Here is a 15,100-nt window from a genome sequence, read left to right as displayed (position 1 = left end):
TTGAATGATATACAGGGTTAGTCCCCAGGGGTCATCCCCACCCCCTGTCATTTGAGAAAGTTCTAATATCTTGTAAATGGTCGAGATCCCCACCCCTAAACCATATATATTCTGGTTTGTCATGATAAAGCACATCAAATGTAATACAGGGTTAGTCCCCAGGGGTCACCCCCACCCCCTGCCATTTAAGAAAGTTCTAATATCTTCTAAGTTGTCAAGATCCCCACCCCTAAACCATATATATTCTGGTTTGTTTTGCTAAGATGGTTTGAATGATATACAGGGTTAGTCCCCAGGGGTCATCCCGATCCCCTGCCATTTGAGAAAGTTCTAATATCTTGTAAATGGTCGAGATCCCCACCCCTAAACCATATATATTCTGGTTTGTTATGATAAAGCACATCAAATGTTATACAGGGTAAGTCCCCAGGGGTCACCCCCACCCCCTGCCATTTAAGAAAGTTCTAATATCTTCTAAGTGGTCAAGATCCCCACCCCTAAACCATATATATTCTGGTTTGTCATGCTGAGATGGTTTGAATGATATACAGGGTAAGTCCCCAGGGGTCATCCCGACCCCCTGCCATTTGAGAAAGTTCTAATATCTTGTAAATGGTCGAGATCCCCACCCCTAAACCATATATATTCTGGTTTGTCATGATAAAGCACATCAAATGTTATACAGGGTTAGTCCCCAGCGGTCACCCCCACCCCTTGCCATTTGAGAAAGTTCTAATATCTTGTAAATGGTCGAGATCCCCACCCCTAAACCATATATATTCTGGTTTGTCATGATAAAGCACATCAAATGAAATACAGGGTTAGTCTCCAGGGGTCACCCCCACCCCCTGCCATTTAAGAAAGTTCTAATATCTTGTAAATGGTCGAGATCCCCACCGCTAAACCATATATATTCTGGTTTGTCATGCCAAGATGATTTGAATGATATACAAGGTTAGTCCCCAGGCATCACTAATGCATATAACTTTACTGGACCAAACCAATTTTCACTGGACATTGCCCAATGTCAGGCGACCCTGGGAATTACGAATTATGGGAGCTTCGTTTGGGAGACTTCGTAACAGCATCCTGTTACAATCATTTCTTGTTCTGTTTCTGTTTGTAGAAATGTAAACAAAAAATGCAGGATACCTCAATTGACTGAAACAAGCATTATTTTATCGACTCAGAATAAAAATGATAGATATAGAATTAAGCAGCATGTTTACTCAATAAGGTTACTACGAAATTATGTTTGTCACCGTGAAATAGCCAATACTGCTGAAAGTGGCATTAATACCAACCAACATTTAATCAACCAATGAAGCAGAACAAGAAAAAGTGAAGAGATTTCGAATAAGTTAGGTTTTATTGGTGGAGGAAGCCTGAGTGCCTGAAGGAAAGTGGAAGAAGCTTGAGTGCCTGTAGTTTTTATTGGTGGAGGAAGCCTGGGTGCCTGTAGGAAAGTGGAGGAAGCCTGAGTGCCTGTAGTTTTTATTGGTGGAGGAAGCCTGAGTGCCTGTAGGAAAGTGGAGGAAGACTGAGTGCCTGTAGTTTTTATTGGTGGAGGAAGCCTGAGTGCCTGTAGGAAAGTGGAGGAAGCCTGAGTGCCTGTAGTTTTTATTGGTGGAGGAAGCCTGAGTGCCTGTAGGAAAGTGGAGGAAGCCTGAGTGCCTGTAGTTTTATTGGTGGAGGAAGCCTGAGTGCCTGTAGTTTTATTGGTGGAGGAAGCCTGAGTGCCTGTAGTTTTTATTGGAGGAGGAAGCCTGAGTGCCTGTAGGAAAGTTGAGGAATCTTGAGTGCCTGTAGTTTTTATTGGTGGAGGAAGCCTAAGAGCCTGTAGTAAAGTGGAGGAAGCCTGAGTGCCTGTAGCTTTTATTGGTGGAGGAAGCCTGAGTGCCTGTAGTTTTTATTGGTGGAGGAAGCCTGAGTGCCTGTAGGAAAGTGGAGTAAGCCTGAATACCTGTAACAAAGTGGAGGAATCCTGAGTGCCTTATATTATTTTCAGTCGTTCCTAATCTATCCTAATCATCTTTAACCATTATCATATTACAATACATACAAGTAAACCAATAAGAAGCGAAATTGGAATACTTAGAAGCTGTGTTAGAATGTGCCTTCTATTACTGGAAGCAGTAACCGAGTTAGGACAAAAATTAAATGCCAGTGCATTCCATTGTCGACTTTAACATTTGTGCATTTTCCCATGCATTTCTGATGCTTATGTTATTATATATCAATAAGAGTCAATTGTTCATATAGGTCATTTATTTTGATGGACCTGAGTCAACTGATGTAATTCATTCATAGAAAGAACAAGAAATTTGTCTATTTTAACATTGTTCACACATTTGTTGTTCACACTGCATGTAAAGTAATCTATCATATTAAAAAATGGATATGTATCTTTTTAATCAAGTACAATCAACTCTACAGTTTAACCAGTAGATTAATAGCATTAACCAAACGTGTCTGATTTACAAACTAAAACTTTGATTGATGGAGTTTGTCAAAATGGAGTTTGGAAAGTTTTTAAATCATAAGTTGGTCTTTTTAGCAATCGGTTTTATTGTGACATTGACAAATTGGTATCAGAAACGGGGATTTGCTGCACTACTTGGGGAAAACAATCTGCTTAAACTGCATGTAATAATTGAATAAGATTGATACGTTTCTAACTTTATGCGCTAAACCATTTGTATTGATTTGAAGGCTTAAGTTGAAGCAAGATTCCAATGCAGCATTTGCCAAAGAGTCTTAAAAAAGTTCATACAGACTGGAAAGAAATTTAAAGAACTAATAGCTGTTCTTGCCTTTTCTAAATGAAATTTCATTAATTTGTGATGAAATGCTTCTGAAATATTCTTTATGGGATATGGTAGAGTAACAGCAAATATTATACAAATTTTGGGTCATAATTTCCGAAATTCATTACATTGCTTTATTGTCACACTACTTTCTCAGGTAAAGGGGGAGGGATAACCTACATCATAACATGCATATTTAGTCCTGCCGTATACTTGATGCCAGGAGTCTGTAATCAGTGCAGTTTATATAATTGTTATATGTATTATATATGACTTTGATTGATTTTGGAACATTCAAATACGAAATAAAAGATGAATTTGGGTCTGTTTTGTAGGGTTTTTATAGCAACTCAATTTTCAAAAATTTACAGTCCTTGCATAGAGATTTTTTCAACCTGAAATAAGTGAACAGATGTATTGATATTCATTTGCATAAGGTCAATTTTTATCCGACGCAGCTCATATTAAAACAGGTTGACAGAGAAAAATAGAAGGACATTTCTGAGCAGAATTGTGTGCTGTTGGATTGCTGTTTCATTGATGTTAACATCATATCTACTTTTATTTATAAAACCTAAGGTGTTTGATATGGAAAGACAGTTTTTGAGCAGAAATAGCTCTGTGTGCTTACTAATTTCAACAATACAAATTTCCAGTTACGAAGTTCAATCAACAAGTGGAGTTGAATTATTTTCTGTACTTTTCTGTTATATATGGATTGTCGATCGGAAATTTTAATTATTAAAATCGTTAACTTGATTTAAGAGAACAAAGGAGATGAAATATTCATCAACCAGATTCATTCAATATATAATACACTCTGACAACAGGAGGTCGGATTAAAAAAAATCTTACAAATTGATGTAATGTTTTGTTGACAAAAGGTTCCAATAATTAATAATTGTTTGAGTAAATGGTCACAGGATAATATTTTATAATAAATAATTTCATTTGATAAGGAAAATAAACTCATCATATATACCAGGCCTAAAAGTTTCTCCTTAAAGGCCAAATAAATTACACAGTTGAAGAGCATTGAGGACCTAAAATTCTGAAAGGTTTTGTCAAATATAGCTTAGGTAACCAGCTTCCTGAGTAGAAAATCTTTAAAAAAAATAGAATATGTACAATTATCGGTATTTGACTCATATATATGAAATTTCTTTTGAAATATTCAAATTATGTGTTTTTCATTTCAGAATTGTTAGAGATTCTAGTTCATCGGAAAGATCTGTTTCCCCCACACCAAAGAAAAAGAAGAAAACAAAATCAAGGTTTGGTTATATACAAGTTTATATTCCCATACTCAATTTTATCAAACGAAACATTGAATACTTGTCAACCATTCTACATTTATTAGTTACAAATATTGCAACACAGCCATTTGAGACTTTGAACCCATTTTCCTAACATAAAACAATGTATCATGTTATTTTACATTGTCAAACAACTTAATCCCCTGATGAAAGTTTAAAACTAATCCTTTAAAAAACTTGATATCTATCATTAGGATTCTATTAAGTAAACATTGTATCCTATTTTGATAATAGAAGTTTACATTGTTTATACCATCAAATGATGTTTAATGTTATTTAAGAGTATATAACTAATGTGAGGTGATCTTATTCTGTACTTTTGAATGCATATTATATTTGTTGGATATTTACAGAATTTCACATTACAAAATACTGAAATGAGTAGACCAGTAATGATTAATGAATATTTTTTGTTATAAAATCACTGTTGATTGATATTATATTGCATTGCAGGGATGTCACTAGGTTTTGAAGTAGCAGGATAAATAATTAAAGTAGCAGGCAAGGATTGCGGACGTCGTAGACGTCCGGTGCGACGAGCAAGCTCGTCGCCCATCACAGCGAGGGGTATGGGGGCCGCTTAAGGCCCCCAGAATTTTTTTCTAAAATGGTGCAAAAATCCTGCATTCTGGGGGGCTCCTGAACTCTAATTTAGTCCTAATCAAACACCATTTTTTAATGATGATAAGGTAAATGAGCAGCAAGATGGTCATATTTTCTATAAAGTTGATCACATAAATATTATTATCACTATATCAAGACTTTCAGCTAACAAGTAGTTGAAGTTGTTTGAGGAAAATGATGAAGGATGACTCTGTAAGACATGGTGATCATTCAGGAAAAGATTCAAATTTGATCTTATTAGTTGAAAATATTTTTAGTTTAACTGTAGACATGCAATTATTCTAATAATTAAAACCCATAGACAACATTTTTTTTATTTCTCAGTATTAATAATTTCACATACTTATTACAATGAATTGGACTGTTGCAGGCAAAAAGGTGAGTCTTTAAGGATGTACTTTGGTGAAATTAGAAAAATGTAGAATTCAAAATTGATACTATAAGTCGGAAGACTTTAAGAGCATTTAAGTTAAGAAGCAAACTAATGGAAAGAGAAGAAATCTACAATCTGCTTAAATTTTGGTGTATGACCTTTTATGAGTTATTAATTGAAGTATTATATATGAAAAGAAAAATGGGGGTCATTGGGCAAAATATTTTACCCTGTATAGTAGGAAAAGACCAGAGTCCAAACATCTGACAGAAATTCCAAAACCTGACCTAAGTACATCCTTAAATGCATAATGCAGGGCTCACACTACTTCAGAATCATAGGGAGAAGTGACTTCTCTTTTTGAAACTGATAGGGAGAAGTAGTGAGATTTGAAAGAAAAGTGCTCCTTTGCACACTGTGCTACAATGTTTGGTTTTTACTACCTATAGTACAAAGGGTCATATGTAAATAATGTTCTTTTTATATTGTTCAATTCATATCTGAGTATACAATTAAAGTAAAAAAAGTTCAAATTCAAAGTTGTTTAAGTTTAGGTTCTTGTGAGAAACTACCAACTAAATATCTAGCATTAAAAAGATAAAGAAATTATAATATATAATATATAAATTACAACTCAAATAAAAAACTATCTTGTTTATCATGTTTATGAAATTCAGTGTTTCTCAACTTATGATATACAAAGTTAAGCTGGGCCATATATATTGATATTAGTATTTATATATATATATATATAGTCCCAGAGTTAATTAAGCAAGTTTAATTAAATATTTTGAAACAATCCATATATATGGAATTGTATACATTAATCAAGTAAATCTAACAAAAAGTCTGTTAATGTGTGTGGAATGCGTAATTTTTCCATTTGGGACCAATTTCCTTGTCAGCTGTTCCATTCATGCGTTTGTAGTTATTATTGTAAAAATACGGATTTTGGTCATAGCTGGTCCGTTTCCGATCCGTAGTTAGTAAACAGTTAATGGCGGACGAAGAAAATTTACAAAAATAAACGATGGTTGACAAGCTATTTGGAAAGGAATATAACGTTTTTAATGCAATAAATGGATTAAACATTTACTGAATTTTTATCACGTTCAAATGAAGTAACAAACTTATTTTGTCGCCGAAAGTTAGATTGATGTACGATCTCGTGTAACAAGTACCGGAAGTGCATGAAGTGAAAAAAGTTGTCTTTTTTTTTAATAAATCTGCTTCACACTGTAAAGTCAATGCTTAAATCTCTGTTCTTCAGAAAATGAATCGTTTATGTCTGAATTTCTTTAATTATCAATGTTTCATCGACTTGGTAAAAAATGAAAACTTTGTGAAAATATTATTTTTGACAATTTTGAAGTAGCCGGCGCCAAAGCAGAAGTAACCGGCGGAATTCGCCGGTTACGGCTTCTAATGACATCCCTGCATTGACCTTATCCTTTGTCAGTTGCAACATCCGATCATCAAACAAATATTTCTGTCACATTTCTATTAGCTACTACTGTACAGAATGACTTCATCTTTGGTCAGCAGCTTGAAAATGTTGAGCACTTTTCAGATTTGTCAGACGCCTACTTCTTGTTTGATGATACATTTAATTTTCGATATATGCCGAATGTATAAAAGAATAGATTGTCACACATTTCTTTAGTACTACAAAACAGAATGATCCCATATTTAAGTCAGCAACTTGGCTGTAACATGTGAGCACTTTTCGGATCAATTAGACACCAACTTGCAGTTTCCTGATACTGTGAATTATGATTGGGTGTAGGCTTTGCACAACAATGAGCCTATTCTTGTTTTAATATGATATTAACTAATTTATGACAACATCTTAAGTGTTCTAACCACTCTTTTCTATCTTTCAGGGAAGATAGTTCAGACAGAGAAAGTCGGAGAGAGAGAAAGAAGCACAAGAGTAAGAAACACAAACATGATCGGTACGTGAAGCGGTAGACATTTGTGTTGTGCAATTTCTTTGTTGTTAAAAATGAAATCAAAACATTGTAAATATCATATTTGTATTTCAATGTTAGTATGTGGTGCTAAAGTCAGGACGACTGATTTATGGTATCCATACCTCATGCAGATGACTGGGGTAATATTATGTGTCATTTTTCTCATTTATTCCATTTTATAAGCTGGTTTCATAAATTTTAAGTTAGAATTTTACCTTTTATATGGTTTAATGCTTGAAGTCTTTGTTGCTGGGTTTAAACCTTGTTCATTAAGATCCCTTTATTTTAAATTATACCTCAGCCACATGTTTAAACATTTTATGATATTTACCATTGTTCCAGAGTTATTTCCCTTGAGAAAGTTAAAAAGTGTAAATGTTAAAAATTTATGTTTATTAAAATCCGATGATCGTAAATCTGTTATACAATTCCTATGATCATAATTACATGTAGATATAGATTTTTATTATTTTTCTATTTGCGTTCCTGACTTGAGGGTGTAGAAACAAGAAACAGGAACTAGAACATATCTGTTGTCACATTTGTATTCTTATTTATTGCTGGATTACTGCTAAAAAAATAAACAAATCATCTTTCTAAAGACTTTCAACTTTGAAACAGTCAGAATAATCGAAAATGCATTGTTTATGATTTTTAGAATAAATAAAAGATTCATAACTAGATCAGATGTGGGGAATGAAAATTCTTAAATAAAGCTGACTTTTAATATTTATTGTGTTTAATTAACCTCGAAAAAAGTTTTGAATTGAATGTACCTTGTCCACTGAAGTAGTTATAGATTAATATTTTGGCAAAGTGGATAGATAGAAAAACTAAGTATTTGAATGTTTAAAAGTTTACTTTGTGGCTGGTGGTCACTATTCTTATTCTTGTTTGGATAAGGGGGGGATTGACAATTATTTTTTTTTACACTTAAGACATTTTGTAGATAGATGATGGTTGAAGGACAGAAAATAACATTGAAATTTCACAATTTGTTAATATCATATTCATTTTGCAATCAAAATGTTCAAAAATTCAATTATAAATAAATAAGTCTTATAGAGAGATTTCCACAAAGAAGAGATAAGACCATTAAGAAAATTCTCCTTCAGATTTTTGGATGGTTATGAGGAAAACAATTTCATAAAAACTTCTATACATGTATATTTACATATTTTGATAGCCATGATTGTGAATGCATATTGTTCCTAAATTATGTTTCCTTGGTAAAGCTCAATAGTGTCAAGTTATTTAGATGTATTTATAATCATCTAGTATAATTCTCATACTTACATGTGCAGGTGTATATTTGTTATTTTTTTTCTGTTTCTTACTTTGGACTGCTGAAATAAATATATACATATATTTTTGGGTTGCTGTCTCATTATAAACAACATTTCCTTGCCATCATAATTTATTTAAATATGTTGGTTCTTTTCATTATCATTCTTAGAAATTACAAACAGGACTAAGTAATTATGTTTGTTTTAATTTTCTGAGGAAAACGTTTGGTAAATAATTATTAAAATTCATTATTATTTTGTTTGCAGTTTAGCACATTTTCCATTTAAGTACTTAGGACTGCATTTTATTCTTTATTTTGATTACATCATGTCTATTAATAGAATATTAATTTCACATGTTATTAAATAGCTGCCACATGTTTTGATACAGGTAATTAAAAAAGTATTTTTATTTTCTTTGTTATGTTTGTTAATTTGATTAATATCTAATTTAAATTCTTAGTTAAAGTGAAAGAATATTTGTAGATAAAAGAATTGATATATGTGTGAGATAGATTTTGATTGTCAAATACTGGAATACTGAATAATAGTTGTTTTTATTTCTATTTTATGCACTCAAGCAACAGAAGACCATTATCGTAAAATAAAAATATTTGACCGGTGAACATACAGAAACTTAGCTGCTACTCTTTTGACAAAGTCTTAGGTCTTCATTTGTTTGTTTGTTCATAGAAGTAAAACGGCTTCAGCCAAATAACCTTTGATCAAAGATCACTGAAAGGATAGAAATCTCAACTACTACATTTTATTATTTACTATATATAGAATAATTGCTTTTGTGTATCAGTGAAAATATGTGTTTATTTTTGTAAAAATGTTGAGAAAGGGTTTGATATCATGTCATGTAAAAATATAATTGTTTGCTCCATTTTTTGAATGCAAACTCCTCATTTGTCGAGTTAGATTTATAAAAGGTAAGCTTTCGTATGTATACATTGTTTTGTCTGTTCTTAATCAGCCTTGACATGGTTTTGAGGGATCATTTCAAAAGTATTTTGTATCTTAATAGTTTTGAAGTAACCCCTTACAAAATTGATGCTAGAGAAAAATATCACAAAATGCACCTCAAAACTATTTTATTATAAGCATTCAAATTGTTTGTTTTTTAATGTTTTTTCAAGCATCACTTTTGCCAGTCAAAAAAGAGGCTGAACTTATCCTTAAATTAAATATAAAACTATTTAAAAAACTTTTTTTTTTAAAGAGTACTTGGTGCAAGAATTTATGAAGTTTTGGTTTTGTATAGGTATATTTTGGGGCATTTCAATAACAAATTTTGTCAAAGAAACTTTTGTTTTAGAAAACACAAATTATTTACACCATGTTTACAAGTTCAATTGAAAAGTCATTATTGATTATAGATCAGCTAGTGCAATGTACTTTTGAATGCCACACATTTAGAGGGTAACAATAGATACTAGTTTGATTTTAACATGACATCCAGTGGCAAAGTGTGCTTCTATTTAATATGTTGATCATTAATTAGATTAAGAAATTTCAATAGCATTTTTAAACATAGTGTTGTTTTTTTCCAAGTAACAATTATCAAAGTGTAATGTATCAGGTCTGTAGAATCTGTTCCTACTTCATCAGTTTGTACCAAAAACAGTAATTAAAGCATGACTGTTAACTTTAGGTGGAGGGTTGTTATATAGTCATATTTAAGTCATATTCTTATGATTTTACATCATTTGATGAGTTATTCACAAGTTGATAAAAAATAATTTATGATTATAATATCTCACAAAGTTTAAATCTACCTGTTGTCTGGAATGTTAAAATTACTTTCTTGTTACATAAAAAAAAATGTTATAAATAAGTTTTGAAATTCTCCTTAATAATCATATAACTAGAAAAAAGTTCAGAAGTTTAAAAATTTATTTGAATGCATTGTATAAAAGTAAAATATGATAGTTTCATTGTAGATTTAAACAAAGTGTTTTTTAGCTTGACATTTTTTCACTGATGTTGAGCATAGAAGTGAGAAGATGTGAAGCATTTAATATTTACATGTACAAAAGCTTTATAGAATTTCAAAACAGACACACACTGGTGAACATAACTTAAGATACAACATTGTGGTGGTATCTGAAATAATATTGTCATATTGTCATATTTTTAAATTCTTGATTATTTGGCTTGTCAGTGTTATTTATATCATTAATACTCTGGTAGTTCCAAAAAAAAACTGAAAGAAAGGAATATATTAATTATTGTAATTGATATATTCAAAATAAGCAAATATTACAGGGGCGGATCCAGCCATTTTTAAAAGGGGGGTTCCAACCATATGAAAGCATTGAATTGTCAAAAAAAAGGGGGCCCACTGAACCCCCCCCCTGGATCCGCCACTGCATTACATGAAAGTATGAAACTATCAGTACCCCAGGGAGCTCTATGTGTAGGTCTATTTTGAGAAAAGACTCTTAATTGAAGACTTTATTTGTCATGGCCACATAAAAAGGTAGGAAGTGCCACAGTATTATGTGATAAAAACAAAATTATTTCACCAGTTTGTGTACTTGAAAGGGTATTTTACTTTGTGTAAATCTTTTGTTGTTGTGATGCTGAATATTAAATGTTAATTATAAAATTGCTTGATTTTGTTGCCATGGTTACATAATGTCATATCACTTTATAATATTTTCAGTTCTGAATCTAAAAAGTCGAGAAATAAACATAAGAAGAGAAGGAGGTAAAAGTTGTTTTTTATTTTTTTTGCATGCTTCTGCTGGGAAAAAGTACCTTGTAAATGAATATTGTAAGAAAAGTATCAGGATTTTCTGCATTCCAATGGTATATACTGTGAATTGTTTATTGGGATACCAGTTTGGAAATGTCATAATTATGCAAGCAGTTTAAATTTGAAACCTGTAAATGTCCAAGAAATTTTCAAATTAACGGAAAAGATAAGTTATAAATACAATCTTTTGTGCATGAAAATTCATAATCAGTTATTTCTTACTTTTGCTTACTTTTAACCTGAAAAATAAGAAGAAATTTCTGTACTCAGACATGACCTTTTTCCCCACTGTAATGAAGACCTCCTTTTTTTAATGCAAATAACTTCTTTTTCTAAAATAAGCAATAATTGGTCTTATTATTCTGCCATTTTAGCTCTTTTTACCGATAGGTAAAATCATGTCTGTGTACTACATTCATACCTTTACTAAGCAGTACCTTACAATGATATATAAAAACTGATTCATTATTTTGTGATTTTCTGATCTGGTTGAAATTTTGGTACTTTTCTGTACAATTGGTGGTTTATTTGGTTATTAACTGTTGTGTCAATCTTGGTTTGTTTCTTATTTTTGCTTATTTATTTTCCACATAGCATTATATATAAACACAACATTTTGAAGGCACCCCTGTGACTTTGAGATGAAGAACGACAATGAAAGCGCTGTCACTTTACTTTAGGGTTTGACAGTTGTGTGTAGGGATTTTGAGTAATTAAGATAAATACACCATATCTTCTGTTGCCATTACCAAAGTCAGTACATTCACAGTAAAATCAAATATTCTTCTAATGAAAGATTTTTATCTATTTTCTGGAAGACGTTACATAATTTATGATGTACTTTTGAGCCAAGATCAACCATAAATAAATTATACATCATCTGCAGTCTGATGTTTCAACCAGGAGGTCTATTTATACACATTAATTTGATAAAAGATATAAAATATTTAGAAATTTTTTGTATAGACATAAATTATGAATTTATTGTTGATAAGAATTTGTCTTGTGCATCTATAAAGTAAATAATTCATGGAATTAAAAAGTGTAGCTATTGTTACAACTTTAGGTTCTAAGAATAACTAGCACAAAAATCAATATTAGCTCAGGTCCATGGGGACACTTTCAGTTGACCTAGTCCCTCAAACCACTTGGTAAAGTAATTGAATTTATAATAACCAGTAAATCTATTTATGGTACTTTTAATGTCTTATATAAGTTATTTATTTATTAGTTTATTAGAAAAAAATTACAAATTAGAAAAGCAAGGGTATTTTGTAGTCCAAAAAATTACCACACTTCCAAAAGCAATTTCATTTTTGCTTTGAAGCCTTCATGGGTCAGTTTTTGGGCTATAGAAATAAAAATTGAAAAAATAACCTCAGCAGATTTCATGATTATCTCGAAAAGTGTACATGTCGGAAGTACAATGGAATTTTTTAAATCTGGTTAATTACAGAGAAAAAGTTACAGCGCTTGCATTGCTGTTTTTCATATTCAGGAAGTTCTTCAGGCATTAAGCAAAAGTGTACTCACTTGTGCAGCAAGACAATATGGGCCTTTAGAATCAATTGATAATAAAAGTACTGCATTGACAGAATATATGTTAGACATGCTATGTTTTGTTCCATGATTCTTTCTTGTTTATTTTATTTACTGTCGTGTAGTTTCTGTAATAAATTTTATTGTTGACGCAAACTTTTTTTTTGTTTTGATTATATTAGAAAAAACGTGTAAAAAAAGGATACCAGTACCAGTAGCAGAATTATCAAATATATCGGACAGGACAACCAAACACACAAACCACTAATAGTCTCCCTGAAAAAAAAAACAGACTTAAAAACAAAGAAAACAATAATAAACAACACATTGTCCAGATAGCATGACTTTGTGCAGGCACTTATTGAGCTGGTTTAAACCAGTTTAAGGTTCATGTACCCCCTTTTTCCCCCTTTACCTATCTAGACCACATTGTAATTTAAGTAAATAAGAATTTATTTCATTATTGTGGCTCCAGTGGACAACTGTGGATGGGAAGGAAAATGGCAACTTACTTTAATGTCAATTAGTGACCCATTTAGAGTTATGAAATCCAGAATATTGGTTACTTTGAAATGAAAATCTAGTAGCATGTACTAAAATTCAAATTATATGCTGTTTCAAAATTGTTTTAGACAAACTCTATTTTAACCAAGTAATGGTGTTAATTTAATGCTAACACCATAGTTTTTTTTTCAATTTCATGGTCTATTATGATGAGGATTCTGTAAAACACATCAGAGAATATTCGTTGTCCGATTTTAGGTGATAGACCTTGGTAAAGGGAGATAAATCTTTAAATCTCTTGAAAAATATACAATGACCAATACACTATCATCATAGTTTTTGTTTACATGACATCCTTCCAAACTGAAAGGAGAAGGTATGATAAGACCATTTTTTTTATCCCTTGAATTCAAAAATCAAAAAGTATTGACCATCTACCAAGTATTATCCTTCAGATATTCATAAGACACAAGTCTGTCAGACCTAATTGTTTATATTTCTAAATTTAATATAAAATATTGGCACCAGAGCCTCAAACTTCTTGCTTTAGTGCAAAAGATAAAAAAAACTGACCACATTGAATCATTTTGAGATCTTCTACTTAACATATTTAGATATGAATAAGAGCTTTACCCAAAAAGATTTGCTACAAAATATATTTTACAAAGATGTTTTAAATGCACGCAAGATATTTTTTGGGGTAAAACTGTTGCTCATACAAATGTTGACTAAATACTATATGCCATTGGGTGAAATTGCCATTATAGATCAAATAGGTAAATTTTGAAGTGTTTTATGACAACACAGGTCACCTTTCTGCACATAAGTTTTTTTAATTAAAGCCACTTGGTCATTTATAATAAAATAAACATAATTTTGAATTACTATTTTTGCAATTTATTGGGCCAAATAATGACTCTTATCATACTTCCACCTTCCAAGAAATATCTATGTTGACCATAAGGATATTCTAGAATCTACTATTAGACCAATATGGCATCTGGAAATTTCTTCAAGTTTACAAGGAAGGTAAATAAAAAGTTACACAGATTTGGAAAAAAAGGAAGAAGCCACACATTTGCAGCTGATCTCCAATTGTTTTGACTTATGATTAATTGTGTGTAGTAATTTCTTGTGGTTCGGTTATTTTAATTTGTTGTATGGTTAAATCTGCAGGTTTTTGGTTTATAGGGGGTTAAATTATATTTTGAGAGATAAATAAGTCAAGTATGAAAGGAGATTAAACTTATTAGCTGTGATGTCTTATTCTGTGGTTTGTAAAATCACCAATCAAAGTTTAGATGATGTCATACAAAGTTCTGAACCTCACAACAGGAGAATTTCTACTTTTGGCTGCAGCTTCTCAGATGGAAGTTTTCTTAATACAATGTTTTTTTCAAGGTAAATCTTGTAAAATCCTAAAATAATTACTTGGTTTGATGAAACTCTTAGTGATATGTATTAATAATCTAATCAATAATAAAGTTATTTTCAAAAGAAGTTTGGATGATGATGAGTTCAGTTAATATCTCATACATACTTTAAATCTATTGAATGGACAGAATAAAAACAAAACAGAAAAGTTATTGAAGTATGGACAATAGTTTGACATTTTGTCATGTTGTGGCCTTTCATAGCCTTTTGGTGTTGGATTTGTTCATTGATGAAGATTATAAACGACAATAAAGACAACAACACCCATCAATTACCGCATGGTAGGAGCTTATTCTGGTCGACATGTTTCGCCAACAAGCGTGGCGTCTTCAGGACAATATAACATATGAAATCAAACAGTGAAGTACAAATTTTGCAGTTGTGTGGTTCGCCGAAAGTAAAGTAACAATAGAGGTTGTTATGACGACGTTATAGATATAAATAGAAAGTGAAAGTAAAATAAAATAAGAATTTAGTTAA

The 15,100-nt window shown here is 31.5% G+C and overlaps 1 protein-coding gene across 3 annotated transcripts in view; it reads left to right on the top strand.

The window, feature by feature from the left end:
- The window catches only part of LOC127712478 (serine/arginine repetitive matrix protein 2-like), a 97,027-nt gene that overhangs the window by 62,411 nt on the left and 19,516 nt on the right, over positions 1 to 15,100 (top strand). For all 3 annotated transcript variants that reach the window (XM_052218931.1, XM_052218932.1, XM_052218933.1), the window contains exons 5-7: positions 4,007 to 4,081; positions 7,004 to 7,075; positions 11,051 to 11,095. In XM_052218931.1, the coding sequence (XP_052074891.1) occupies positions 4,007 to 4,081; positions 7,004 to 7,075; positions 11,051 to 11,095 (192 nt within the window). The remainder of the gene's footprint in view (positions 1 to 4,006; positions 4,082 to 7,003; positions 7,076 to 11,050; positions 11,096 to 15,100) is intronic.

Source organism: Mytilus californianus, unplaced genomic scaffold (assembly GCF_021869535.1).
Source record: "Mytilus californianus isolate M0D057914Y unplaced genomic scaffold, xbMytCali1.0.p SCAF_8, whole genome shotgun sequence".
Taxonomy (NCBI): Eukaryota; Metazoa; Mollusca; class Bivalvia; order Mytilida; family Mytilidae; genus Mytilus; species Mytilus californianus.
This window is presented reverse-complemented; position numbering and strand designations above follow the sequence as displayed.